Here is a 27,306-nt window from a genome sequence, read left to right as displayed (position 1 = left end):
AGCCTGAGAAGAGCTTAGATTTCAGGACTCCCACATCCTGGGTGAGTACTCTAACCAATGAGCTATCAGATAAAGGTGGAGGGCCTCACTACCAGTGTATTGAATGGGAGTGGCTATTACCTTTGTATTTTGTATGGTGTTAGCTGCTGTAAATGGATGTTAGGTGTGCTTAGAGCTTGCCTATAAGACTGAACCTCTCACAGGATTTAGGCAGAAGCATGCCTAGTTTGAGGATCCAAATAGGCAGTAGATGAACAGTGAGTTACTTGGTCCTGTCAAGATGGAGGCAGTCTATTGTAAGTGTTGAAGGGCTGCTTTAAAGATCAGGCACTTGTTTGGAGGACCTCATTCTTGTGCTTAGACTCCTATAGTTTGGGTGACCATAATAATTGTAGGGAAATCCAGGATGGAGGGTGCCAGGGGGAGATAGTGTGCATGCACGCACACACACGCATGCACGCACGCGCGCGCGCGCGCACACACACACACACACACACACTCCTGACCCATCACCTCCCAGGAGTAGGGCCAGCCAAGACAGCACAGCACATACATGCAGCCCTAACCTGTGGACCCCAGGAATGGGGCCTGGTGGGGCAGTGAGGCATATACACCCAGCCCCAACCCAGCATCTCCCAGGAGTGGGGTAGTGTGGGACAGTGCGGATGCCTGTGGCTGGGCTCCAACCTCCATAAGAGGCTGGACCCAACTGGGAGCAGCCCCTGTGCAGTGCCCCCCGGAGCTCTGCTAGCCTGCGTTGTATGGCCACATGGTGCTTCCCCTTGCTGCCATCAGCAGGCTGGGGCACAGTCCCAGGGCAGAACGTGGAGCCCAGAGCTGCCCCCTCCCCCCCCCCAAAATAAATAAATATGGGTCCCTGGTAGCTGGGAGTTGGGAAGGAACCCCCACACTCCTCTCACCCCCATCCCCTTCCTGGGAAGCCCCATCCTTACTTTGGCTCTGACTTGTGGTGGTGGCAGCTGCTCCCTGGTTCCAGTTCCACTCGGCTGTGAGCCTGCAATCACTTGCCCAGTAGAGCCAGGCATGTGTGGATGGGTACCTGTCAATCCAGGACTTTGCTTCAATTTTCTCCAATGACCAGGACACTGAGACAGCCTCGAAAATCTGGGACTGTCCCGGCCAATTTAGTCACAGTTATCAAACTATATCTATGGGCAGAACTAGATGATTTTGTGAGGTCCCTTTGTGCCCTACCTTCTTATGATCCTATGTCTGTCACCTGATCCTTAACCTCGACTCCATGACCAGGGAGGTATGCTAATAGTAGGTAGGGGAGAACTGTTTGCCTCAAAAGGCTATCTTTCCTTGTGATACTGAACCTAGAATTTCCATCTTTGCTTATTTCCCAAGTAGTAGAATTTTTTCCTCCATCCCCTCCACTCCCACAAGCTTGCATAGCCCATGATGTTTGATGTAAGAATGTTTGGAAAATTAAATGTCTTGCTTTAAGAAAAATTTGGAGCACCTTTTTGTCTCAGTAGATAACTCAAAAACAGCTACACTTTGAAATGTCACACTTTGCTTCTGGATGTCCTTCAATGTGCTTTGCCATGTTTGAAATGGTAATGAGCATGAATGGTTGAAAAATCAATGCTGAGCATGCACAACAGGATTTGATCAGATTAGATGCTCCCTGCCCATGAACTTACTCTTAAACCTCATCTATGCCATTTTTATCCCTCCCCAAAATGTACTTTTGTCACTTTTTTAGCTGCATAAATATGTACAGGTTGCTTTTATGCAAAGGGGAAAAAAGCAACATCAAGCAAAGGTTGTTTCACCTTACCAGTAAACTACCAGATCTAGATCTTGATTTTCAAAGGTGCTGAATATTTAAAGTTTCCTTAAATATCTGCTAAAATGTTTCCTTAAATGGCTGCTAAATGCACATGACTTACACTAAACAGAGCTAGTGAAACTGCTCATGTGCTTACAGAGAAGGATTTGCATTGATGTGGCTACAATAATGTACAAAACACTGAGCCTAAACAAAGCTTCAGGCTGCTCTGGAGAATGCTTTAAGAAGTCAGTGAACCAAAAAAAAATGTTGGCAAAAAATGATGGATCCTGAATCTGAGTAGTTTAGTCTCTCTACACTATTTTGCTGTACTTATTTACTTAACCTTTTCATTAATAAGGTTTGCTTTACCTGTTATCACATTTACAATAACAATAAAAAAAACACTGGAATCAATTGGTCAGTTGATACTACCTAAAGCAAACAACAGAACTCTTCCACTTCATAGCAATGCAGGGAAGAGAGAGAAACTAATCCTCCTTTAATCTTCCCCATCAGAGGAAGCCTGGAGACAAAGATAGGCTCTGAAGGTCAAGGAACTATTCTGTGTTGGATGAAGGAATGCAAAGGGAAGATAAATCCAAAATGCAGCCCTTTCCCCTGAAAGAAATGCCTATCTGAATTCACTCTGATCCTTCAGATGGCTCATTACATAACTCTCTCATGTGAAAAGTCCTACTGACAAACACTTTACAGACTTCAATGGCTCAGGTGCTTTCAGATTCACAGGCTAAAGTGCTCAGGACTCACTGCTTAAGTGGTTTGCTGGAGGGAAGCCTTAAAAAAAAGTAAGTTAAACTTCAGGTGTTCTGTGGACTTAGATATCTTATGAGTGCTACAGCCTTGGTGTACTCAGCAAGACATGTACTGTCTTTGGAGTCAGGAACATTTTAACTGTAGTACTGTTTTTTGTTAGAGTCTATAATATATTCCCATTTGAAATTTTACTCAGCAGTGCCCTTGTCAAGGACAGTAATAAGAGTGTACTGGGGTCCTAGAAGTTTATAGAAGTGTATCATAGAAATGAAGTCCTAGATAAACATCTTGCTCTTCCATATTAATTAGGGCTTTTCTTAACATAGAGCAGCAGTTCTCAATCTGTGGCATGCATTAACAGATTTATTATAATCACTTTGTATGATAAAAATGTGCTGGTGATACTTAAGGTTGTATCATTTTAAACTGGTGGTGTGCAATCTGGCAGAGTTTGGAAACTACTGACATAGAGGACATACTGCAGAATATCTTTTCACCACTAGAGCACACTCTTAAATATTTTTTCTGGAAAAAAGGGTAAGTCTTTATGAAAGTGAATATTTAAAAAGTGTTTAGAATGTTTACGAGAAATCAGTGAGGACTGCCAATGTTTAAAGTTTTAACATTGGATAGATCCTTAAGTACCTCGCTAAATAATGAGCAAACTTTAGGATACCAATAACTATCTCATTAAAAATCACAAACAATTAAAACACTGCTTGAATGTGCAAAGAATTGTTCCATGTTTGCAAAACAACTTTACTTTCCTTTTTCCTCCTCTGCCTCCAGTATCACAGCATATTAACATCATGACCACAGCACTGTGCTATCTTGAGAAAAAGATGCTTTATTTCCCTGCAGACAAAAACTCTCATTTATAACATAATGAATTTTTTTTCCCCTCAATGCAGAAAACATGATGAAATCTCCATGTGACAATAAAAAATGTTTCCCTGGACTAAAATTGTTTTGATAAAAAACTGACACAAATCTCATATGCCAGGTGGATGCTTTTAGGATTCTGAGTGAATTGACAGAAAGAGGCAATTCTATGCTTTCCAGACATTTAATAGATTTTATAAGGTAATGTTTTTCATCTGGAATAGGTGTACAACTTAAATTTCATAACTTAGCTCATTGATTTAACTTCAAGGTAGGATCTAGTACGTATGCTCAGTTATTACAATGATCATTCTATAAGAAAAGGAATATATTATGCCAGCCAGAGCATCCTAGTGATATTTAGAACCACGGTTTGGTTCATATTATAATTACTCCAAAGGAAAAGAAAGCAAAAAGGCACAAAAAGATAAAAATTCCCTATGGGTTTAGAACAGCCTATTTCTCTTTTGTAAAGCTTCCATTATAACAAACAAGCAAGAGCTACATTTGCCTATAAATTGTGCTGCAAGCTCAGATTACATGTGCCCCAGCAAGCTGTTAAAACCGGTCAGGGAATATTAAAAGTTTTTATACACAGTGATGGTTAGTATAAGCCAATAATTCCCAATAAACTGTGCTTTGTTTATATGTAGGTGAGAGAGGGGAAAAGAGAATAAAAAGGAAGGAGACTTCAAAATTTGAGGAGGAAGAGAAATATATCTATCATTCTCCTTAGTGCTGGCAGACACCTAGCTATAGGCAAAGCATGATCTCAGAAAGATGATGTTGGCCATCAGGAAAAAAAAGGCAAAAAGTAAGGAAAAGGAGATCTGAATCTTTGTGGTTGGTTATGCCACTTTTTTGTAGCTGTTCTGAAACCCTTAGTGAAGAAACAGGTAGGGAACTTAAGGATCTCCTTAGTGATAAGTGGGAAATGTATCCTTTGGGTAGACCTGTATCCCCACCTATTCACTTTAAACACTTCAGCTTTTCCTGTACACCTCTACATAAACTTTCTCCAAGACATCCTGTCACTGACTAAGAGCAGGGGAGCTCAAACTCTGGCCCATAGACCGAATGCAGCCTGCAAAGCCATTGCATCTGGCCCACAGGGCTCCCCATAGATCAGGAAATGTTGTGACAAGAGAGCAGTGGCCATCAATACAGTCACGCTGCCCCTGCCAAATTCCCAAACCCTAAGCCCCGCACACCTGGTTGGAGCCAGGCTACACCCTCTTCCCCCTGTGGGGCTGGATTGGGGTTGGGCCATGCCTGCTTTCCCCACACTGGGCTGATTTGGAGCTGGGTCACTCCCCCTTCCCCCATGGGGCTGGGTTATATCCATCCCACCCTGTAGGGTCAGGTGACACCCTCTTTCACTCCTGAAAGGCCAGGCTTAGGTGATACAGCCACCCCAACCCCGCTCTGCATGGCCAGATGGTGGCCACCGTACCAGCCCTGGCCCTGAGGGCTAGATCAGAACCACCATCTGGCCCAGCATCAGACCAGGCACTGCCCATCTGGCCTGCCACGGAAAAAGTTTGAGCACCACTGACAAAAAGCATCTTTTCCTCCAGGATGCTTTTTACTTACAATATGTGACTTCAGCTTCTTCTTAAACAGCCACCTAAGTCAAAGAACTAATTGCTGCTGCGTCATCTTTCCCTGTTGTGAAGGGATTGGAGCTAAAAAATATATCTTACCCTTTCCCATCAATCCTTGAAGCAGCAGTATGTCTCTTGTTGTCAACTCTAACGAAGAACATAGAAGTATTTGATCTGAAGCCTGACTTAACACGTATCATACCCTGAAACTTTCATCTTTACTTTTACCATTTCAGATCCAGACTTGGTAACCAGCACTGGAAAAGTGTTGCTTTTTGGAACCTTCTGTTCAATCAATGTGGTGTCTCTGCACCAATGAGATCTCACTGAATGCTAGGGTGGGTAGTCTCAGATAAATCGAGGTCTGAAGTGTAAAGGTCTGTCCCACCCTCAAATAGGACAGGGTTATGGGTTATGCTTATGCTGTACCTAGTAAATAGGTAAATGCAGTAGGTTTCTAAGGTTGTCACTCCTGCAGCTTTCATGAGTTCTTCTTTTCTTTTCTTATTGTGTGAACAGGGAATGAATACATTCACTTCTTTTCTCAACTGTCATGCTTATCACTGGAACTCATTAAGCCGTTTTCAGCTTATGTTGGCTTTTGTACTTCATATATTTTTGACAGGCTTCTATTTGAAAAAAAAGGTCTATTATTCCATTTTACTTGCTCAATTTACATTAAAGCATTATATATTTGTCAGCATGTATTCACTTCTAAATAGGATAAGGGAAGCAATAATGCTTCAAACTGTATTTACTTTCATATCAGAGATGCTGATGTGCTTTCCTGTTCACACTAAATAAACCAGTTCATGGTATCTCTTGAGAAGAAAAACAAAGTGTTTTATCATTATGTGTTATTTAGTTTTAGTATTTTCAAATTGCCATTACTACACACAGCTGCACATATCTGGTAGTGTTCTGATAGCTTATATCCATGAAGACAGACAAGGGCTGGTTGGAGAGAGACAGACTCATCTATTATGAGACTGACACTTAGGCTACCATTACAAAAGTCTCCCATAATAGATATATAGACTATGGGTAACAAAGAGCTCCCATGGTGCTATCAAAACTGAGATTTCATTATGGAAAAAATCTTTTCGAATTTGAGAAAAAGATAACCTTTCTATGTAGCAAGTTTTATAACTGACCTTTTGAATGTAATAGGACTCTACAATAGGGACAAGGATTTCCTACTGGTCAACTGAAAAAAAAAGGTACAAAGGTTGTCCTTTGGTCTTACATTCTATAGGATTTTAGCAACAGTTCCATATAATGGTACTGATGTCCTTTAATATAACCAAACTGTTTTAATCCCTATTTCATTCTTCAGTACCTCTCCATAAGTGTTAGCATATTATAATTACCATCTTAAAATCCAGAAGTGGCTGTAGAATCTTTTAGGTAAAACAGATGGTTGTTAAGGTATCGAATATACTTCCCTAATAGGGCACAGGTTCTGCTATTTGGAACCTTTGAAAATAAAACTTACTTGTTTATCTGTATTCAAAATTTCCATGCACAGTACAGTTTAATTCCATAAGTTTACCACCATATGACAGCATTGCTATGAAAATTCTGGACAGGTAAAATGAAATAACACGCTACAGTTAATTGCTGCATTCATTAAAGACACAATGGAGAACAAGCGCCTTTCATGATTTGATCAGTGTCCACAAAATGAGCCTTTGGAGTGGTATTCGTAACCCTTGTAAATCTCAAGATTATAGAGATTTGGCATGGAAGGTTCCTTCAAGACAGTCATCCTTCCAGTTTTCCAACAGTTCCCTAGTACAACAGGTGGCTGCCAAGATTTTGGATGCGAGGCCAAGACTGATTTACTTATCTGTATGAGTAAGGAATGCTACCAATCAAACTTGCATACAGTCATAGATTTTTAATAATATCATGACTGGAGACATTACAGATGTCCTAAGACTATAAGTGGTCAAAAATAAAAACATGGTAAGATTAAGTTACAAGAGCATAACACTTGAGTTTTGGACAATGTGTCAGAGTGCAGTGGAGCCTTCTCTGTTCAAGCACATAAGTTTCTTAACCAAACAAAGCTATTACTGAGGCAGGTAGCCAAGCACCAGGTGGAAGTCTAAGCTTTGAAAAAATGCCATAGTGATAACCTAGGAATACTTATGAAGAATACAATTCGTCAAAGCTGCTGCAATTATGAATCTCACCACAAAAAACATAAGTTTATGGCAACTGTTAATGTGTTATACGTAATAGAGCACCCCAAACATTCCTTTTGTGAATCTAATCAAAGCACATCACAAAAGTTAGTTTTCACCCTGTATCATCCTCCTCTAAACGTATCAAATTGCAGTTGAGCCTTGCAATACCCTTATGTTGAAAGATTTCAAATTGATATAGAGGTGTTTGTTATGCTAATACACATGTTGCAGTGGATTAGGAACCATGCCTTCCATCTTTGTGAAGATAGGGTGCGTTTACAATCTGGCTAATGACAGGACCATCAGAAAAAAAACGAGAACACTGGAATTCAGCATGTGCTGGATGTGACTCCTACTGTCCCATCCTTTCTCTCTCCCATCCTCAGACAATATCCCAACTTGTATATTTATCCCAATATATATGATTACTGTCAGCCCAGTTACAAATCTTTTACTTGAGAGAAATTTGCACATACTTCAGGGAAATGTTCTTTGAGTAAAGATGTCCCCATTTCTATGAGCAGTTTATTACAGTCAAAATTTTTAAGCATGGAGATTTACCTATTATAGGGTTTATCTACACATAATGCTACATTGCCATAGTGATGTAGCATTAACAGGCAGAAACTGTGACACTGATGCTACCTCACCATAGTGATGAGTGACCTCACTAGAGTGCATCACTATGGTGGTACAGCTGCTAAAAATACCCACGTGCCACCAGGATGGTGCAGTAACAGCTGTTACTGTGCTGTCATTTAGTACTTCCTAAAGCAAGTACTAAATGATGGTGCAGTAACAACTGCGCCATGGGGGGCATGTGTATATGTGCCCATATAGACTTAGATGCCCACTTAGATGCAAAGGAGTTGGCCATATTGTCTATTAAAATGTGACATCTTTCACAAGAATTTAAAACCATCATGTCATGTTCTCAGTCAATGTGAATGAATGTAACTGGTGATTTTAATAGAGCTACTACAGTTTACACCAGTTGAGCACCTGGTCAGTTATGTCTTGCTGTGACTAGGGTAGAAAATGACGTAGTTTAAATCCCTGCTAGCAGTGGAAACATACTATGGGGGTGATGCTGATAGAAATAAAAATGAGAAGCAGTAACTTATTTTTGATGCTACAGATGTAATCTCGTCTCTTTACTTAAATACGATGTCCTTTCAAATGGAAAGTTCCTAATGTGACAATTATACGAACAACCACTAGGTGACACTATCACATCAGAAAAACACTACTTCAGGAAAATGATGAAAGTTTGAGCTAATGCACCTAAACATTTGTATTAAAACTCAATGCTTTTGTATCTTTCTGGATAGGAATCAGTACAATAGTCTAAAAGAGCTGAGAACTGGTTACGTTACAAAAACAGAGGCACTGGGTGGATGTATATTGATAGAAATTCAGAACAAACCAGCTCCATTTCAACATGTGTCTCTGTCAAATAGCTACAACATGCTGTGTGCCAATTGACAGTTTGCATTCAGTCCCTTATAAATCAGAGCTGTATTGATCCAAGATGCAAAATGTAATATGCATTTTTAAATATAATCTAGCCCCTCAAGTTCTCTAAGTTTGTGGGTGTTTACATTTAAAGGTTCCTTCTGCCAATTCTAGAATAAAGAATTAATCTGGATTCAGAACTGCACTCTAAAGTTTGGTTTATGTCCCCTGTGTGAAGAATTTGCTTTGCACACGTTTTCACTAGAAACATCACAGTCCTTCCCTGTGATGAAAGGGGGAATGGCCCTTGTGTGTGAGGAGCTGACATGGGATGTAGAAGATCTTCAATTCCTAGCTTTACTATGGATTTCCTGTGTCCCTTGGAGGTTGGCTGGGAAAAAATAAAATTAATTATTATAATTGTGCTATTTGGAGGGGGTTTCTTTATGCTGCTGGGCCTAGTGATTTGGGCAATTAGACAAATTTGTGGTGTGTTGTCTAAACTTCACAATCTTCAGTTACAAATCCATTTAGACATGTTTAACTTCTGCCAAATCTGATTTAATTTTTATCCTTACTTACAGCCATTGGACTTTGAAACAAAAAAGGCATACACCTTTAAAGTAGAGGCCTCCAATCTCCATCTTGACCATCGATTTCATTCTGTGGGTCCATTCAAAGATACTGCTACCGTGAAGATCAATGTGTTGGACGTGGATGAACCTCCCATTTTCAGCAAACCTATGTACACCATGGAGGTTTATGAGGATACACCTGTTGGGACTATTATAGGTGCTGTAACTGCACAGGACCTTGATGTGGGCAGCAGTTCTGTTAAGTAAGGAAGCATTTTCATTCTTACATGACTTCTATACTAACCACACTTATGCTAACAATAAGATTGAATGGAATGATGGATCAGAGATTGGTAATGAGATGTGGCCCATTTTACCATTCTAGGTAACTATTGATGAAAGTATTTATCAGAAGTCTACACCAAGTTGATTAGCTTTCATGGTAAGAATTGGCTAGATATAGTAGACTACATAGACTATGAACAGACATACCACTTGCCCCAGAAGAAAGCCTTTTGTCCCAGGATCATACAGATGTACATGTCCACTGTCCCCCTCCAAGTCCCACCAGATAAAATGTATTAATACTTTTTCCTGGGGTATCTTTTACATCTGTATGGTTGTTTTTGGTTCATTCCAGTGACAAGCCTGTCAGGCTGTGTGCTTTTCCTGGCCACCTACTGGGAAAGGAACAGAAATGCAGCTTAGAAGGTCAATGTGGGTAAATGATGGTGCCACTCTTGTTTTGAGACAGATCAAACCCCAGGAAAGTCAGACCCCAAACAAATGGGACATCTATTTATAGCCATAGGCTGTTATCATCTTGATAGATACGTGCCCATGTCACAAAAGCACCATGTCAGAAGATATAAACTGTCGTGACCTCCTTATCCAAAGCAAAGGCTCTGGCCATTCAACTGATGGTGCTAACAGTGGTTTCTCCAGGGAGTCCATGAAAAACCATTCTGTGGTAGACTGGAGAAAGTTGTGGGAAAGCAGGGTGGAAGAATAGACACAACTATTATACTTACTCCCCCTATATTGTGCATAAATATAGGATTATCAATGCTGTCTACTTCTCAAACAACAACTTATTGGTCATATTTAAAATTCCATTCAAAAATGGTTTTTGAAGAGTTAATATATAATTATTATATGTTTTCATAAATAATTAATTGTTATATGTTGTCATAGGCTGGATCCAGACGTGCAGGCACATGTGTTTTGTGGTACCGCAACCCTCTTTGTGGTGCCACAAACGGCACATGTTGCATGTTAAGCCTTACATGGCATTACTAAATTACAGTGCTGGGGAAAAATTTGCTACCTGGATTTCCTGGTAATGAAAAAAAAATGGAACAAAACAGTGGTGCAAAGCATGCCAGAGTGGCATATGCCAGGACAAATGCAGAGATGCTGCGGAGCCCCAACACTGAGGCACTCTGCTACTCAGCCATCCACTCCCCAGCTGGTTGGGGCACAAGTGTGCCTTGAGATGTGGTAATAGAAGTACCAACAGGGAAACTGCTCCCCTGTCTCCACAAGCCACAGCATGGGAGCTCCACTACTGAACCCCCATGCTGAGGCACACAGAGCCCCTGTATTAAGAGACATTACACCCAAGCCAACAACTCTGTTTCAAGGCAAACGGCACCCCAGCCAGATACAAAGGAGCAGCCAACCCAACATGGAGGCTCTGCTGCAGATCCCCCGCATTGAGGCACACTGCATCCCAGCCAACTGTGGATCAGGATAGTACGTTTTTCTCATGGCGTGGTAGTATTTTGTTATAACATGGTGTAATGCTGTAGTATACACGTACTGCTGTATCAGTAAAGTACTTCTAGGGTACACATGGCTTGAGACAGTTTTTACAGAAATGTACAGAAACACTTCTCACAAATGCTCCTACAGCTTTGTGAATGTAGGATCTGGCCTGGCTACAGAATGCAGACAGTTAGGAGCAATGGCAGTTTGAATGTAGTAATTTCCAGATTGTGGCTCACAGACCACTTTTGGGCTGCAAAGCCATGGTAAGTGGTCAATGGATCATACCTTGCCTCTCCACCCACTTTTCAATAAGGCATTGATGATAAGGATACAGTAGTCTGCAAGAAATTATGAAGGTTTGAAAACCATCCGTTGATTTAAAATGTTTGAGAATCACTCTAATACACTTGCCTTGGAGAAAATGTAACACTGTTAAAATATAACTTTATATCAAATTAAGAATAGGATGTTACAGTGAAATATTATAATGGCCACCAGATTTGTATGCATACACTCACAAAATAAGACATGAGCTCAAGTAATATTGTTTTTTTAGACTGAATTATTATATTTATATTTCTGTGCTCATTTATTAGTGATAGATGTTCAGACCCAGCAGTTATGTTCTCACACAATACAGGAACATGATTTAGCTGCCATGTTGCAACTAAATTTAAATAATGGACTGTGCAGTCATCTACTTCTTCATTGCTTGAGCAAATTAACTGAGCACTGACCTTATTAGGTTATAACTTTTTTCCCCACACAACCTCCATTCTCCTCCAGTGCAAGAATTTGTAGCTAAATTTAGGTTTGCAGACACATGTTGATTTTTTCCACTGAAAACTGTGAACCTCCCTCATTTACAAAAATAATTCTGTTAAAATCAGTGCTGTCTAGGGCCATCACTTAAGACCAAATAACGAACCACTTATACCGATGAGCAGTTACGCATTGGCTCCATTAGCATGGTAACAGCCATCCATGACTACTCAGTAATGTAAGTGGCTTACAATCTGCCCTTAACAATCATGCGCTATACGCCTTTAGGCTCATATGCTTCAATTGCATCTCCCTAGGGAACTCCCTGTTTAAATCATCAGACCTCTCTGCAGATACAGGAGTCAAACCATACAATGCTTGTTGTAGTACTGAAGTCAAACTAAGGGTAAAGTGCCCACTTCTACACTTTTTTCACTGAAATTGTCCCTTGGAGGTCCATGTGCCAGGCTGAGTATCCAAAGAAGAAACAGTTCCTCTAATTTAGGTTCCCAACTTTGAAAAATGGGCTTACAGAGCTTGACTCTCACTGGGTGCATCTACTGTGTGCTTTACCGTGGAGTACACTAATTAGCGATACAGTAAAGTGTCACCATCTGCATTAAAGGGGACCAAAGGGAGCAAGAATGCTCAAAAGCCCCCATGGCTCCCCAAAAGAATCCAGGAACATCTCAAAGCCAAAAAAGGAGGTGTGCACCCAATGGAAGGGAGGGGCTATCATCAAGAAGGATTATACCTGCATTGCTCGAGAGTGTAGGGGAGCTGTTAGGAAGGCTAAGGCAGAGATGGAACTGGTACTTGTGACCCAGATCAAAGATAACAAGAAGTCCTTTTCTAAATACATAGTGGGTAAAAAGAAGGTACCAAGTAATGCGGGGCCTCTGCAGGACCTGCTTGGTAATCTGGTGATAGCACCAGATGACAAAGCTAATCTCTTTAACAGATTCTTTACTTCCATAGTTCTGAGCAGAGACAGGGACATCCCCCCACACTGGGATTCCAGACAGACCCAGGGGAGGCACAGCCAGGCCCAAGGCCAGTGAGGACCTAGTCAGGGAACTTCTGGAGTGACGAGATATGTTCAGATCAGCAGATCCTTATGATCTCCACCCCAGAGTGATGAAGGAATTGGCAGAGGTCAATGCAGGACCCCTGGCACAGCTCTACAAGCACTCATGGTGCTCTGGTGTGGTGCCAGAGGACTGGAAAAGGGCCAGTGTGGTCCCCATTTTCAAAAAAGGGAGGAAAGAGGACCCAGGAAACTATAGGCCCATTAGTCTTACCTCGGTCCTGGGGAAGCTCTTTGAGAAAATTATCCAGAAGCACATCTGCAAGGGACCAGCAGGGGAGATTATGCTTAGGAACAATCAACATGGGTTCATTAGAGGCAGGTCCTGTCAGACCAACCTGGTTGCCTTCTATGACCAAGTCACAAAAACCTTGGATGCAGGTGTTGAGGTGGACATAGTCTTTCCAGACTTTAGGAAGGCTTTCGACACTGGCTCTCACCCCATCCTCATTAAAAAATTAGGTGACTGTGGTGTTGATGCCTACACAGTCAGCTGGGTCACAAATTGGCTGGAGGGCTGCACCTAGACAGTGGTGGTGGATGGGTCATTTTCGACCTGGAGGGATGTGGCCAGTGGGGTTCCCCAAGGCGCAGTCCTTGGCCCCGCACTGTTCAACCTGTTCATTGGCAACTTGGACGAAGGGATGAAAAGCACCTTGTTCAAGTTCGCAAATGATACTAAGATGTGGGGAGAAGTGAGCATGCTAGAAGAGAGGGACAGGCTACAACTAGATATGGACAGGTTACAGAGGTGGGCAGATGAGAATAGGATGGTTTTCAATACTGAAAAATGCAAGGTACTGCACCTGGGGAGGAAAAACCAGCAGCACACCTACAGGCTGGGGAACACCCTTCTCATGAGCACAGAGGCAGAAAAGGATCTTGGAGTCACTATTAATTCCAAGATAAACATGGGCCACCAATGTGGGGGCACAGTCAGGAAGACTAACCATACCTTGTCATGCATCCATAGATGCATCACGAGCAGGTCCAAGGAGGTGATCCTCCCCCTTTATGTGACATTGGTCAGGCTGCAGTTGGAGTACTGCATCCAGTTCTGGGTACTGCACTTCAGGAGGAATGTGGATAACTTTGAGAGGGTCCAGAGAAGAGCCACTCACATGATTAGGGGGCAGCAGGGCAGGCCAATGAGGAGAAGCTACAGGACCTGAACCTGTTCAGCCTCCACAAAAGAAGGCTGAGAGGGGATCTGGTGGCCACCTATAAACTTGCCAAGGGGGATCAGGAGGCAATGGGAAAGTTCCCTGTTCCCCCAAGCACTACTGAGAGTAACAAGGAACAATGGCCATAAGTTGACTGAGAGTAGGTTCAGGCTAGACATCAGGAGGCACTACTTCATAGTCAGGGTGGCTAGGAGCTGGAACCAACTTCCAAGGGAAGTGGTGCTCGCCCCTACCCTGAGGGTCTTCAAAAGGAGGCTAGACAACCACCTAGCTGGGGACGTTTGATCCCAGCATCTTTTCCTGCCCATGGCAGGGGTCGGATTTGATGAACTGCTTAGGTCCCCAAAATGAACGTGGGGACGCAGTCAGGAAGGCCAGCCGTACCTTGTCATGGATCCACAGATGCATCTCAAGCAGGTCCAAGGAGGTGATTCTCCTCCTCTATGCGACACTGGTCAGGCCGCAGTTGGAGTACTACATCCAGTTCTGGGTGCCGCACTTCAGGAGGGATGTGGACAACATGGAGAAGGTCCAGAGGAGGGCCAGCAGGGCAGGCCCTATGAGGAGAAGCTAAGGGACCTGAACCTGTTCAGTCTCCACAAGAGAAAGCTGAGGGGAGATCTAGTGGCAGTTTACAAAGTAGTCAGAGGGGACCAGCAGGCACTAGGGAAGTCCCTGTTTCCCCGAGCACTACCAGGAGTTACTAGAAATAACGGTCACAAGCTGGCAGAGGGTAGATTTAGGCTAGATATCAGGAGGTGCTACTTCACGGTCAGGGTGGCTAGGATCTGGAACCAACTTCCAAGAAAAGTGGTGTTGGCTCCTACCCTGGAATTCTTTAATAGAAGGCTAGATGAACACCTTGCTGGGGTCATTTGACCCCAGTACTCTTTCTTGCCATGACAGGGGGTTGGACTTGATGATCTGCTCAGGTCCCTTCCAACCTTACCAGCTATGAAACTATGAAATTAATTAACTTTGCTTTCTTATGGTGGAGTACTTAACTCTGCCGAAATGCATGTGTCATGGGCTGGCTGAGGCATGAGATGGGGGGCTGCCTCCTGCCTAGCCCTGAACTTTAGCACCCAAGTACCCCAGCCAGCCCCTCTACCAGTCAATGCTACTACCTGGAGTCTGGGGCTGTTCCCCTGGGTCCCCTGCTAGCCTAAGGCTGCTCCACCCCGGCTCAAACTGCTGTGGTCCTGGGTGCACATGCATATGCTGTGCCCAGGAGCAGCTGACACCAGTACGAACTGTGCCAGAGTTTATCATGTCACCTTAATAGCATGTGTAGATACAACTATTAGGTGCAGCCCCATGAGTGAGAATATGCATTCCTTGGGGACAAATAGTGGCACAAATATGTTGTCCCTCTGGAATGCCACTATTTGGATGGGGCAGGGGAGCCTGGGGCCAGCACCTGGGTTGTCCCCAGCAGTCTTATCTGGGGTCCTGGACCTCTTCTGTGACTCCAGAAGTGGTGATCAGAGCACGCGGAGCATGGCCAGCAGCCAGAGCATGGATCTGGCCAGCAAAGCTCTGGTTTTGGGTAGTGCATGCTGCCACCATGTGTGCCACCCTGCTTTTTTCTGGTATGGCTTTTTTCGACACTGGGATCTCCAATGAATGGTGGAGCAGCATGGTTAATGCCTGCCTGTACAGTGCACATGGTTTGCAGTGCGGCAGATGGGTTTGCAGTGCTGCAAATTGTATATGCCTACCTAGCATGTACACTTTGCTACATGCCTACCTAGCATGATCTACTCAGGTCCCTTCCGACCCTAGAAACTATGAAACTATGAAACTACCAGGAGTGACTAGGAATAACAGTCACAAGCTGGCAGAGGATAGATTTAGGCTAGATATCAGGAGGCGCTACTTCACGGTCAGGGCAGCTAGGATCTGGAACCAACTTCCAAGAGAAGTGGTGCTGGCTCCTACGCTGGGGGTCTTTAAGACAAGGCTAGACGAATACCTTGCTGGGGTCGTTTGACCCCAGTACTCTTTCCTGCCATGGTAGGGGGTCGGACTTGATGATCTGCTCAGGTCCCTTCCAACCCTACTAACTATGAAACTATGAAACGTGTACATGTCTGGATGTGCCTATTGAGTTCAATGGGCTATGGATCAGACCCATTGTCTGGAATTTTTTGCTATAAGGATAGATTTAGATACAGTGCCAAAATGTCAGTATATATGCTGAGAAGATTGAGAGAGACATGGCTGTAAGATATGATAGAGGCAAAACAGTTTTCTCAGTCTGACTTTGAAAGATACTTCTGCTTTTCGCTCAAATCTTCATGATTTTGGTCCGGATAACTTACTCTTCACCTTAACTTGATTTTTTAAATGAGATGTCCAATCCAAAGCTCATTTAAGTCAATGGAAACGTCATATTATTATTTTCAAGGACTTTCAGATTATGCCTTTAAAACATTGGAATAGGTCATTTGCTGTTCAGTTGTTAACCCATCTGAATTGACATATTGATTTTCCAAAGTGAAAGAAAGTATATGCAGTTGTTAGTTACTGATTTATTAGAGTTCAATATAACATAAGGCTTATATCCTCTAACTGAAAGGATATAAGCCCCCACCTAAAATAGAAGTTAGTAAAAGCATAAATTCATTACAAAGAATTGCATTTGATTACAACTTTGAAGTTCATCTTATAGCAATGCAATAGCTTTTTTTTTTAGGTATTTAAAACCTAGATTGTCTCATATGGATAAATAATGGTTTCTGTTTTATAATAGTCTTATATGGATAAATAATGTTTTCTGTTTTATAATATTTTAAAGAAAGAGCTGGAATATAGCTTCCAATTAAATAGGCCTGCTAACTAGGCATGGGAAGGCAGGAAATGTTCTGTGAGGTAATAGCCAAAATAATTTGCTGGGTGGTACAGTTCAGCCACAACTTAACTCATAGAATCATAGTGTCATAGAAGTAGGGTCGGAAGGGACCTTATAGATCTTCAAGTCTGACCCCCTGCCAGGGCAGGAGAAAAAACTGGGCTCAAATGATCCCAGCTAAGTAGGCATCAAGCCTCCTCTTAAAGACCCCCAGGGTAGGAGCCAGCACCACTTCCCTCATTTTCACTGAGATGTTTCTCTACAGCAGTTTAGCCACTACAGTTCTGACCACAGTAACAATAACAAAATCAACAATCTGCCCAACACTGGGGACTGAAATAAAAGACAGATCTACACTGTGTGCAACACAAGGAATAACTCTAGAGAACAAAGCAGTCCAAAAAAAGCTCACGTTAAAGCAAGCAGCACTAGTCCCAGTAATTTAATCCCCTTTATCAGACAATTTTTTAAAACTCTGTTGGGTTAGACATATCAGTAGGGATCCGGGTTTTCCATTTCCCATGGAAAAACAGAGAAAACTTGGATTTCCCTATTTTATCAGAGAAAAAATGAATTTTACCTTTTAGCAGAGAAACCCATAGATTTCCCACTTTTGCAAAGAGCTCTGCAGGCTGGAAGAGTTTCAGCCTGCAAGAGCTAGTTACAAAAAGGGCAGGAAACCCCCAACTCTGTTCAGAGGGAGAGGGAGAGGTAGAGGGGGAAGGATGGGGCCTGAGGCTCTCAGTCACCCAAGGCTTGATTTAGGCTCACTTTCTTTCCTGGAGCCTGTGAGGTAAGTGGTGCTTGCAGAGAACTGGAGGGTTGCAGGTCAGGGCTGTGGGGTGCCAGCAGTGCTGGGGGGGAAGCTGGCTTGTGGCTGAGCTGGCTGAGGGGGAAGCTGGCTGCAGGAAGCTGACTGGGGGCTGAGGGAGTGGGGACATGTTAGGGAAAGACATGGAGTGCCTGCACAGCTGGCGGCACGTGGACCACAAGCGGCGTGGTATCAGTCTGAGCTGGCTCTGCACCTCCACGAATCGGTTCCCTGAATGGTTGATACCGCGTTACTCCAGGTCCACGTGCCACCAGCTGGGTGGGCATTGCATGTGGGGCTTTCTCCATCACATCCCTACTCCCTCAGTCCCCAGCCAGCTTCCTACAGGAGTGCCTGCCTGGCCAGCAGCACACTGACCCACAGTGATGCAGTATTGGCCTGAGTGAGCTATGTGCCTCCATGTCCAGCTTTCCTAAAGGGCTGATACTGCTCTGCTCTGGATCTGTGTGCTGCTGCCTAGGCAGGCACTCAATGTGGGGCTTTCCGCAACACCTTCCTGCTTCCTCAGCCCCCAGCCAGCTTCCTGCAGAAGTGCCTGCCTGGCCGGAGGTGCATGAACCCACAGCCACACACTATCAGCCCTTCAGGGAAGCTGCACACAGTGCACATCCACCCTGGCCCCCACACAGATGTGGGGGGCACAGGTCCCTCCTGTCCCCCAGGAGTGCACGCCCCCACCTAAGCCCACAATAGGCAGCGAGCTGCAGACCTGGGTCTCTGGCCCCATAGCCCTGGCAGCTGGGGGACCTCTCCATCAGAGCTGGAGGGCAGGGGCTGTGGGTGGGGGAAAGTGGCATGAGCATGGCTGTGGTGGGGGTAGTAAGGGGCACCAGTTGGGCTAGGGGGCTGTTGGGGGAGTGAGGGGCACAAGCAGGGCCAAGAGGGGCTGTGGGGTGCCTTTAATTTTAATCACAGATTTGGGGGTGTTATCAGAGAATTAATTTGTGATTTTTTTTTTATCAGGGAAAACAGGATTCCTGCATATCAGGAATGGGGGAATAATGGCTAAATGAGAGTGACAATTGAATCTAGTTACTTTGAAAAAGGAGAATATATTACTGGAAGCCATTGAAAAAGGCTGAGAGAGATTGTTCATTTTTCTTGTAACTGGAATCACAGATTTCTGAGAAGCTGGGATTTTACACAAGTTTGTTTTGTAGACATGAAAGTTAACAGAAATACAGACATGAAAAGGCACAGAGCACACATTCAGGAAATAAAGGGAAATAAAAAAAAAACACTAAGAGAAAAAGAGGCCTTAGGTATTCAACACCTGCAGAGGTGATTGGACCTGAAACTGTTTTGAAACATTATTCCAATGCACCTGATTTTCAAACTGTGTTAAGTTTACAGTTTATGTCACTCAGGAGAACTGTTTGGTCCATTTCCATTTTGTTCAAAGCGCTACAGGAAATGCTTAGTGTAAACATTAAGCTGAAGTCCTGCATACTTCTAGTCCATTAAAGATCCCAAAGCACTTCTCAACAAAAAGTAAAGGAAAAATTTGCTCACATTCTTCTCAGATTCCTCCAGCATATGACAGTTAAACACTCCAGGAGAATAAGTATCTGTAATAAAAAAGACACTGAGAATTTCTAGCACTTCTAATTAGGAACTGTTTTCAATAAAAGTTAATTTCTTTTTGGTGGAGTATAGTGCCAGGACTTCTGTAAAATTAAGTGTTTTCCTGCACATAGTTGTGACTACCATGTCATTTTAGGGACAAAGATAACCAACTTACAAGAGAGGGAAAAAATAAATAGAGAAAAAATTACCTTGTTACTTGTAATTATTTCTGGAATATAGAGGTTTCTATAACTCTGCAAAGTTAAGCCATACTTTTGCTGGCACTTTTGAAGTTGTTACATTACTTGAGAGATGATGTATTTTATGGGATTAATCACAAAATAATTTTTAGCTTTTAGTCTACATGATGTGACTCCAATTAAAATGAATTTCATGTCTTCTACAGTAATATTGCTCTTCAGTCTTCTCTGTTTGACTTGGATGCTAGGGGTGTGTGAAACGGGCTGTATTTGATTTGGATTCGGCCCAAATCGGGGACAGCAACATGATTCATTGATTTGGATCACTGTCCCTGATTCAATTTAGCTGAATCTGAAGATGAACCACACAGCCATTTTGTGCAAAAAAGCTACTTTCGGTTCAGATACAGAGTTCTGGGACTAAGGCTGTCCACATCTGTACTCATTAACCATCCTTCATTTCCACAGTTTTGAGGGTGATGCCATTTTGAAACAAATCTCTCTTTACAAGATGGATTTCAAAATATATATTTGCAACAATCAGATCCTTCATTCTAAATGTTTTGGCAAGGATCTTTCTACACATGGCTGTAGTAATTGTTTAACATTTACAGTTTAGGCAAAGAAGGAGTGTATTTAATAACAAATATAAACAAAAATGTATGTTAAGAGAGTATAATATAGTTTCAAAGGCAAGATACCAAAATTAGAAAATTCCGGTAGAGATTGCCTTTGTAATTCACGTCTCTTGCCTGTGTTCATTTGTTATAGTCATTACTTGATCACATGCAGTCTTTCTACTGGACCCCTGCCTCATTCAGTGCATGTCTCTCACTCTGGGGATGAAGCAGTGAAAAAAGTACCTTTTTCTGGTTGCCAGGAAAGGCTAGGAAGGATTTTTTTGTTAATGCGATAACTTCTCCCTGGGCCTACCTATACCCAACGAGTTGGACTCAAAACAAATTGCTAATGAGAGGGGCAAGACCCATCCCTCCAGGACTGCTAAGATCTTAAATCCAGGGTGCAGGGAGGCAACTGTCTCCCATTGGGATTTACAGCCCTGAACATTCTCTTGGAATTATCCCCGCAAGAAAGCTCATCCTTTTCCTTGTGAAAGAAGAGATGGTGGTAATATCACTGTAACTTCTTCCTACCATTCCCCCCAGTACCCAGTATTCTAACTGTTAGAACTCTAATCTGGGATGGGCAGACCCAGTTTCAAATTCCTCCCCTGCCTGATTTGGAGCAGGAATTTGACTTCAGGTCCAGCTTCCAGCCTAATTACTAGGTTATTGAGTCAACCTCTATCTGTGACTTTGTCCCTGTTGATACCTCTGTGACCGAGTGAATACAAAATAGAACAGTTTTTTAGCAGGAGAGACTGAAAGAGATGTACTCAGATGCTTAGGGGCTCTCCTTGAATGCAAGAAATCATGACCTAAATCCCTGTTTGCAGAGGAAGGATTGGGTCCAGGCTTTCAAAAAACATCCTGGCAAATCCTATAACTGAGCTTATGGGTTTGAGGGAGGCCCACCACCTTTTGCTTGCTGTCCTTTATGTAGAGAATATTCTGAGGATACTGAGGCAGTTAGTCTCCATAAGCAATATAGGCAAAACACCTAGGTTGTGAATCCTATCAGGATAGGCTTGGGTTTGGAGCTGACCAAATAAATGCTAGGATTTAGGTAGCTGTGGGTGCATCTACATGAAATGCTTCTACTGTGCAGTAGAGCAAATTACTGCATGGTGGACGTGTTTACATAAGACGCTACTTTGCTGAAACATCAGCAGGTGTGAACTATGACACTGCTGCTACTATGCAGTAGCAATGGCTTGTGCGGTGCTGGGACTGCACAGTACTGGTGGTTACTGCACAGTCATTTAGTACTTGCTTTAGTAAGCCAGTAACAGCTGTGCAGTTGGGTGCACATGTAGAGACGCCCAGTAAACATCACTGTCTACACATCCAGACCCTTACTGTGTGCATCTACATGTTAATTAATGCACAGTAATTACTGCACATTTACTTTAGTACTTGCTTAATTAAGTACTAAATAGATGTGCAGTAATGATAGTTACTGCACAGTAGCACTGGCATATAGTTTCTTTGTGACACTTACTGTGCACTAACATAATACTACTGTATAGTAGTGTATTAGCTACTGTGCAGTGTTATTAGGCTACTGAGCATTAAGCATCTTGTGTGGACATGCCCACTGCATAAGAGTTTTCTCTACTCAGCAGTTAATTTGCTACCTGCCCCCAAATGCATGCAGTGTAGTTGCCTGTCTAGGTGGGTTTACTCCTGAGTAAATTACTCTTGAGCAAACCCGTCCAGCAGCATTTGCATATGTAGATACAATCTGTATACCTGCCCCATGGCAAAAATGTAGGTACCTAAACTTTACCAGGAGAAACTTAGGTATTTTTAACATGAGGCATGCTTATGTCATAGCTTATATGTTGGTCTTGTGTGCCTACAGTGCCTGTTAAATCCTTAAGCCTCCCTTGTGAATCTAGGTGTCTGGACCTCAATATGCCATTAGTACAATGTGGTTAATACCTACTAGTCTTCATCAGATGTCTCTTTCCTTCATTGCACCTTTGTGCTAGCAGAGGCACTTGATAAAACAGGAGAGATTTTCTAAACTCTCAGTTAGGGTGTTGTGCATGTACCTGCTAGGAGCAGCCATTATATGTAAAATTTAGCTTTGCTTCTGTACTCATGGGATGAATCATGTTCACCTGCTGTATGTGGATGGTGGGTGTGCAAAATAGTCACATATAGGAGCTATGAGAGGTTAGGCCACCCTCTATGATCTTATGATCAATGGAAAGTAGAGCTGGAAGGGACCTCATGAGTAGGGACCTACTTAATTTGTGGTTTTGTGAATTTCACAGAAACTGTAAAATCTGGGATTGTCCATGAAATCTGCAAAATCAACTAAAAAAAATCATAAAAATGAAATGCCGGCTCCCTAGCAGGAGCCAACAGTCCATACTGTCAGGAAGAGAAGGTGCTGGCTGGTAGGGTGACATGAAGCGCAGAACACAAGATGGCGGCTCCCCCCTCCTCCCTCCCTCTCAAGGCTTCTTTGCCAATGAACAGGTTCCACCACTGCAAAATGCCATGAAATTAGAATTTTGCACTGTGATCAATCCATGAAAATTGGTAAATCCTTCCACAATTAGGGTTGACCCCCTTTCAAGAGGTCATCTAGTCCAGCCCCCTGCACGAGGCAGGATCATCCTTGATTAAAACATACCAGCTAAGGGTCTTATTACATGGTCATTTTAGGCAGATTCTGGAGCTTTTAACCTCTGAAGTGGCTGCACATTAGCATCTCTTAAGTGGTTTAAAGCACTTATTATTCAGCTTAACTTTACACAACTCCAGGGCAGGATTATCTCCAGTCCACCTAATTTTTCTCCTGTTCCATTAATTTGTGGCCACTCCCCACATTTCTTGTGCCCAATTTATATTTCATGGATTTCATAGACAGGGCTGGAAGGGACCTTGTAAGATCATCAGGTCTAGCCCCCTGCTCAAGGGGCAGGAAGTCATCCAGGGTCAAAGGATCCCAGCAAGATAGGCATCTAAATGTTTCTTGCAAGTGTCCAGAGTAGGGGCTTGCACCACCTCTGGGGGAGTCTATTCCAGGCCTTGGTGGCTCAGACAGCAAAGAAATTTTTCCTTTTGACCAGTGTAAAATGGTATTGCAGCAGTTTGTGACCATCGATCTTCATCTTACCTTGTGTGCTCTGGTAAACAAGCATTCCACCAGATCCTGATGCACACCCCTTATGTACTTACAGGCTGCCACCAAGTTACCCCTGAGCCTACAGTTCTCCAGGCTAAAGACTCCCATGGCTCTCAGCCTGGCTTCATAAGGCCTGCTCTCTTGACCTCTGATCATGTATGTGGCTCTCCTCTGGACTCTTTCAAGCTTCTCCACATCCTTTCTCAATTGTGGAGCCGAGAATTGGATGCAGTACTCCAGCTGTGGCCTCACCAAGGCTGAGTACAGTGGGAGGATGACTTCCTGGGTCTTGCTTGAGATACACCAGTAGATGCAAGCCAGAGTTTTATTTGCTTTGCTTTTGCTGACGGTGGGATTGCATTGGTAGCTCATGTTCATCTTGTGGTCAGTCATGACCCCCCAGGTATCTTTCAGCTGTGGTGCTAGAGAGTGTAGCACTGCTGTGCCTATAAGTGTGATGCAGGGTGGAGCACCTTGCATCTCTGTGTATTGAATGCCATCAAGTTTTCCTCCACCCACTTCAGAAGCCTATTGGGGTCAGCCTGGATCACCAGCCTATCCTCCAGTGTGGGCACTCTTCCCCATAGCTTGGCGTTGTCAGTGAACTTAGCCAGTCCATTTATGGCACCAGAGTCCAGATCACTTATAAAGACATTGAAGAGTACAGGTCTGAGAACGGAGCCTTGGGGGACATCACTGGTCACTGTGTGCCATGTTGATTTGGTTCTGTCAACTACCACTCTCTGAGTCTCTAGTTCCCCAGCCATTGGACTGTAGGGTAGTTGAGGCTGCAGTTCCGCAATTTTTTTCATGAAGATATCATGGGGCACCAGGGTCAAAGGCTTTTTAAAAGTCCAAATATACACTATTAACCTCTTCCCCTTTGTCCAGGTGACGCCTAGAAGGAAAGGAGATTGGTCAGGAAAGATCTGCCCACAACAAACCCATGCTGGCTATCCCCTAAAATGTTGCCTTCTGTTAGCGTGTTGATAATGTTCCCTTTGATAATTTTTTCCAAGATTTTTCCAGGGATTGAGGTCAAATTAATTGGCCTGTAGTTTCCCAGACCTTCCTTCTTCCCTTTCTTCAAAATAGGCACCACACTGGCCCTCTTGCAATCTTCAGGTACTCCACCCAAGCGCCATGAGTTCTCAAATATCCTTGCCAGTGGCCACGCTATGATGTCTGCCAGTTCCTTTAGTACTCTTGGGGTCAGTCTATCCAGACCAGCTGATTTGTGGATGTCCAGCCTCTCAAGGTGTTCCCTCACAAGATCTACACCAATGGTGGGTGGCTATTCACTCTCACCCTAGTCATAAGCTTCTCTTTTTAGACATAGGAGGTCCATGAGTTCCCTGTTGAGCCAAATGGGTTACTGAACCTTTTTACTACCTTTCCTATGGGCTGGAACAGATCTCCTTTGTGCTTTTAGGATCGCTTTCTTAAGGAGCAGCCACTCATCTTGAACTCCCCTCCCTGACAAATCATGGCCTCTCAGGTTCTTGTCAACAAGCCTCTTGAGCTCATGAAAGTTGGCTTTCCTAAAGTTGAGGACTTCTGCATTGCTGACTGACTTGCCAGCTTTGCAATCGATAGTAAAAATGATCAACTCTTGGTCACTGTCACGCAGCTTGCCTTTGATTCTTAGGTCGCTGACTAGATCACCAGGTCCAGCAGCACCTTACCTCTTGTTGGCCTATAAACTTCTTGAGACACGTAGAACTCATCCACACATGTGAGTAAGCTTTGTGACTGATTAGATTTGGCTGAGTGCTCTTCCCATGAGATGTCCAGGTAGGTGAAGTCTCCCATGACAACCATGCACTGAGAGCATGCAGCCTCAGCCACTTCCCTAGCAAATTCATGGTCCAGCTCTTGTTCCTGATTTGGAGGTCTGTAGTAGACTCCTCCTCCCATTCTATCCCCTTCACCATGTTCCCCTCATATGCTAGCCCAGAGGGTCTCCAGCCCTCCTCCTTAGGTGCCAATCTCCACTTGTAGGGAAGTATACTTCTCTTTCACATAGAGAGCTACACCCCTCCTCTTTTTGTTGGCAAGATAGATAGCCATCTATACCTGTGGTCCAGTCATGGGAGAAGTCCTACCAGGTCTCCATTATCTTTATGAGATTGTAGTCATTTCTGTTTAGAAGAAGGACCAGTTCTTCCTGTTTATTCCCCAAGCTCCTGGCATTTGTATACAGGCAAGTAAGTATGCCATTGGAGGCACTAGGCTTCCTTACACTCCTGGAAAATATCTGTTCCTGGGCTGGGGTAGGAGTGGGTTCCCTTGAGCAGCCTAGCCTGCTGATTTTGTGGTTGATGCTTGGTGAACTTGCACTGGTGGTTGTCTGCCCATCCCCTAGTGAGCTTAGTTTAAAGCCTGGTCAAGCAGGCCAGCCATTTGGCTGAGAAGAGCTTCTTCCCCAGTGGAGTGAGGTGGAGGCCATTCCTTCCCAACAGGCTGCCGCCTCTCTCACTGAAGTGTGGACTGTGCTTATAGAAGCCAAAGCCTTCACAATGACAACAACACCTCAGTCTTCTGTTCACTACTTCAATATGTCTCTCCAGCATCCCAGGAGACAGTGGACAAGCAGGGAGACTGGAGCACAGTACAGCCAAGCACAGTGCCTGGGCCCCTGAGGATGTCTGGCAGAGTGAATACTCCAGCCCCAGAGCTCCTGGATGCTTCACGTCACTATTCACACTTGCTCTGCTTCCACCAGCCCAAGCTCGTGCCCCACTGCACCATGTCTCTGTTGCCACTCACACCAGAGCTATTCCCACTGGGAGCAGAGTGAGCCAGTTTGGGGGGGGGGGGAGGAGGGACAATCAGGAGCAGAGCCAGTGTGAATGGCAGCATAGAAATGGTGCCCTTTTTTGGACTGACTCCCACTGCTCCCACCAGGAGTAGAGCCAGTACAAGGGCAGCAAGAGGGACTGTGATTGCCAACACCCACTCTTCCTGGTGGGAGCAGTGAATCTATCCTTCCCCTAGCTCCTAGTCCTGCCCCTGCTCACCAAGCCTCTAGTGGCAAGTCACAGCTGTGCAGGTGAGGACAGTTAGAGTAGGATTTTCACTTTCCTGTGTGACTGTTCCACTAAGCCAAACTACACTAAGCCGATTAGCCTTTGTTCATCTTAGAGTGTAAGGTCTGACAAGGCCCTAAGTGTCTATCTAACCCACTTTTGAAAATTCCCAGAGATGGAGATTGCACATCTTCTCTGGGTAGCCTGTTCTGGTACTTGACCACCCTCATAGTCAGAAAGTTCCTCCCAGTTGCCAACCTAAATTTTCCCTAATGAAGCTTGAGGCCTTTTTCCTAGTTCTGTCCCCTATGACCACAGAGAAAAGTCTATCTTCATCTATATTTATCCTTCAGGTATTTGAAGACTGTTCTCAAATCCCTCCTCTTCTTTTCTCCAGGCTACATAACTCCAGTTCTTTAAGCCATTTGTTGGAAATCATGCTTCCCATGATAAAGGAGTCCTTGGATAATATTATCTGCTAAGTTTTAGAAAGCCTGTTTTGAATATGCTCTTCCAAAGCATGCAGGTCTTCCAAATAAAAGAGTGCTAGAATTGTTTCCGTGCTATATTTTCCTTATTTTTTCCTTCTGGAAACATTGTTTTGGTTGAATCTGTCCAGAAGAGTCAGTGTGTGGAAGTCACCCATAGGGAAATTTTTAGGCAAAATATCTGACATAATTTTAAGCAATTAAAAAACTGTAGTATAATGAAAAGGGTCAGCTAACTTTATAATAGAGGGTGTTACCAACTTGACCTTGTTGCCCTGTGGGGTCAGGCCAACTCTCAGGATCTCGATATTGCACTGTTAGACAGGAGGGTGTAACACAATTGCACACATACAAACACACAAATCAGTCAGGTGCATACACGCGCACATTACCAGCTCAGGCACATACACATCCAAACCAGCCTAGGCACATGAATACCTATTACCAGTTCAAGCACATATACTATACACCCCAGAAGTTAGACACAGA

At 43.6% G+C, this 27,306-nt stretch overlaps 1 protein-coding gene across 1 annotated transcript in view; it reads left to right on the top strand.

Annotated features, from left to right (window-relative positions):
• CDH12 (cadherin 12) overlaps positions 1-27,306 on the top strand; it is a 436,693-nt gene that overhangs the window by 357,615 nt on the left and 51,772 nt on the right. The window contains exon 7 of the mRNA XM_019521449.1: positions 9,293-9,546. Coding sequence (XP_019376994.1) covers positions 9,293-9,546 — 254 coding nt within the window. The remainder of the gene's footprint in view (positions 1-9,292; positions 9,547-27,306) is intronic.

This window comes from Gavialis gangeticus, unplaced genomic scaffold (assembly GCF_001723915.1).
Source record: "Gavialis gangeticus isolate Ggan-Ray unplaced genomic scaffold, GavGan_comp1, whole genome shotgun sequence".
NCBI classification, from domain to species: Eukaryota; Metazoa; Chordata; order Crocodylia; family Gavialidae; genus Gavialis; species Gavialis gangeticus.
Note: the sequence above shows the minus strand (reverse complement) of the source record. Positions and strands in the feature narration are given on the sequence as shown.